Source organism: Mesoplodon bidens (genome assembly GCF_964165515.1).
Source record: "Mesoplodon bidens genome assembly, chromosome: X".
In the NCBI taxonomy this organism is placed as follows: Eukaryota; Metazoa; Chordata; class Mammalia; order Artiodactyla; family Ziphiidae; genus Mesoplodon; species Mesoplodon bidens.
Window position 1 is genome coordinate 116,011,780 of NC_138163.1, and position 3,195 is coordinate 116,014,974.

The 3,195-nt window shown below is 40.3% G+C and overlaps 1 protein-coding gene across 1 annotated transcript; it reads left to right on the forward strand.

Annotated features, from left to right (window-relative positions):
* Window positions 1–2,413: 2,413 nt before the first annotated feature.
* LOC308609145 (UDP-N-acetylglucosamine transferase subunit ALG13-like) lies at window positions 2,414–2,899 on the forward strand (the record flags this gene model as incomplete). Its single annotated transcript, XM_081222688.1, has 2 exons — window positions 2,414–2,520; window positions 2,811–2,899. The coding sequence occupies exons 1-2, from the start codon at window positions 2,424–2,426 to the stop codon at window positions 2,897–2,899; spliced, it is 186 nt and encodes a 61-aa protein (XP_081078814.1). The 5' UTR covers window positions 2,414–2,423.
* Between the last annotated feature and the right edge of the window lie 296 nt (window positions 2,900–3,195).

The following is a 3,195-nucleotide window of genomic DNA, read 5'->3' on the forward strand; positions in this document are numbered from 1 at the left end:
TTGTAGACAAGAGTGGAATCAGACTGGATGTGGCCTGAAAACTGAAATATATTGATTATTAATTCATGATTCTTAAGGCTGTAGATGTCTTCTTTAACAGATTCACATCCAGCTTATGAATCCCTCAGTTACATTTATATTCTGAAATAAGCACAGATTTTGGACTCTGAGAATATGGACCTGATGCTTATTATCAGTGTGATTTGGGGCAAGTCAAACATAGTCTATCATCTGAAAAATGGGGAAAAGAATGATAATACATGACTTACAGGGTTAATGAGAGGTTTTAAGTAATATAACACATCTAAAAATGCCTTCCCAGCTGTACAATGAATTTTATTTATAAGTTCCCTGATATTTAAAAGAAGGGGAGCATGGTGTGTGTTGAAGCAGCCTGCTTCATTGGTGAACAGACGTCATCGTTGAGAGGGTCCTCAGATCATAACAAAATTAATTTTCCTAAAACTTCCAAGTATTGGTCTTTCTTCTGCCTCTTGGAATAACACTGACTAAAAATACTGCTTCCTCCACAACATAGTACTTCAAAATATTTGGAGACAGCTATCATATCTCTTTAGGCTTTCCTCTCAAGACAAAAATACCCAGTTTCCTCAAAAGTTCTTTATGTAAATGGATTTGTCTAGATTTTCTCTGGTTCTTCTCCCGGATTCCTTCTGAAGTATAGTGTCTAGCATGGGGCAAAATTTTCCAGATGTGTTCAGGCCAGCATATATCACCTCTATTGAACTGGGGTCTAACTACCTTTGGTTTTGTTTAGATTTATTTTTGGCATTACAGTAATAATTATAGTACCATCAGTGAATGCTTACTACATACCATGCACACTACTAATTCTATTCTAAAAACCTTGCCAACCAGGAATTGTTTTCCCTATTGTATAGATAGTTTAGAGAGTTAAGCACTTGCCTAAGTTCACAAGTTCACAAAGGCAGTAGCATGTGGAAAAAGAGGTATTTGGATATAGTTCTGCCTGAGGTCCTTCCACATGACCTTACATTGCAGTTAAAGCAATGGCAACTCCTTAACCTAAATGTTAAGGTGTATTTTCCCCCTATGTACAGTTAAAGTTTTGTCATTTTGGTTTGTAATTATTTTTCAAGCATATCAAACTATTTGAAAAACTATTTTGGTCTTTACATATATTGGACTTTGTGTAATCTGTAAACCAATATGCATTCTGTCAATATATTCATCAAGCCCACTGATAAAACAGAGTTCACTGGACAGAACACCAGAGATCTCTCTCCATGGTGACTAATCCAGGAATTGATACCTCTTGGATCTGGTTGTTCAACAACTATAAATTCAACTTAACTGTATTTTCATCCAGCCCACGTTCCTTCATCTTGCCTCTAACAATAACATGAGAAATCTTATGAAATACCAGGTTAGAATTAGATAAGTGACATCCGTGATGTACTCCTTATTTCCAGGCTAATGACCCATGTTGATTTATGGTTAATCAGACAGAGGGTTTCTAAATGACAAAAAAATATTAAAAATTTCATCATTGCTGTAAAATCACAGAGGAATGCTTGTAAAATATTCAACTCCAGATATAAAATGCATTTATTATAGAAATTATGTTTTAATTGTTACAGACTATAATCCAAAATCAGTGAAAATCCTGTTATTGTAATTTTAACCATGTTTAGAAATTATAGGTGTGGGAGGCAATAACAATTTTCACTTTGTGACATTTTCATAATGATACTAAAAATATTTTCAAAAAGTTAACAGCATTATAAAGATGTGAAAGTTCATGCAATTATGAAAAAAACATGCTACCAGAATGATTAAATATGTTACTGATTAAAAAACGTTGCATACTCCCGGGCCCAGGCCCGCTCGGGGCCGCGCGGTCGTCACGCTCTGTCGGTCTCTGCCCAGCACAACCCGGCCGGTCCTGCTGGGCGCCTTGCCCCGGCCCTGCCCCGGCGCTCAGGCCGAGGCCACCGTGCCTTACCTCCATCTCAGGCACCCTTGTGGCCGGCGGCCGCGCGCGGCGCGGCGTCCCCTGAGCGCGCCTTCTCAGGGCTCGTGGTTTGCGCAACCCCAGTTGTGGGCCACGACGACCCTGTTCCTTGCTCTCCCTCCCTAGTTTGCGACACCTTTTTCAGAGTCTTTGTGTGGTCTCCTAGTTCTTGCGGGGCCATTTCTTTCACCACGTGATAATCTAGAGTCTCCGTTACAACCGACTTGTCCTACAAATAGGTAGAGGAAAGGTGGTACCTGAACCACTCAGTACAGAGTCACTTACTCTGGATGTTTACAGATACAAGGATTCATTGAAATAAGACCTTCAGAAAGCAGATCTTGTTATTAGTCACGCAGGCGCAGGATGCTGTTTGGAGAGTCTGGAAAAAAGAAAGTCGCTCACAGTGGTTATAAATGAAAAGTTGATGAACAGTCATCAGCTGGAATGGGCAAAGCAGCTACACAAAGACGGGCATCTCTTCTACTGTACCTGTGGCACGCTTCCTGGGCTGTTACAGTCAATGGACCTTTTTTAAAAAAAATTTTTGCTGTGTTGGGTCTTCGTTTCTGTGTGAGGGCTTTCTCTAGTTGTGGCAGGTGGGGGCCACTCCTCATCGCGGTGCGCGGGCCTCTCACTATCGCGGCCTCTCTTGTTGCGGAGCACAGGCTCCAGACGCGCAGGCTCAGTAATTGTGGCTCACGGGACTAGTTGCTCCGCGGCATGTGGCATCTTCCCAGACCAGGGCTCGAACCCGTGTCCCCTGCATTGGCAGGTAGATTCTCAACCACTGCACCACCAGGGAAGCCCCCAGTGGACTTTTCAACACTGAAATGTTTTCCTCCTGGCCAGCCAGAAAAATTTTCTGCATTTTTGGATAAAGCTGTTGGATTACAAAAATAAACATTAAACTCTCCATACTTTAAAAACACCCCTCAAATTCAACTTATGGAATGTGGTTAACTCAAATTAAATATAGGGTATATATTTGTAGAATAATATGAATTAATAAGCCTCCTACATCTGTAGAATGTATAGAAAAATTTATGGTGTGAATGTTAGCATTTGGGTCCAAATTCTAAATGCAATTTCACAAATTTATTAGATTTTCCCCTAATCTTCATATTTTAGTAAAAGAAATATGTAGGGAGCATTCACACGTTTTATCCTAGAACCCAAATGGATTTGGAATCATGAAA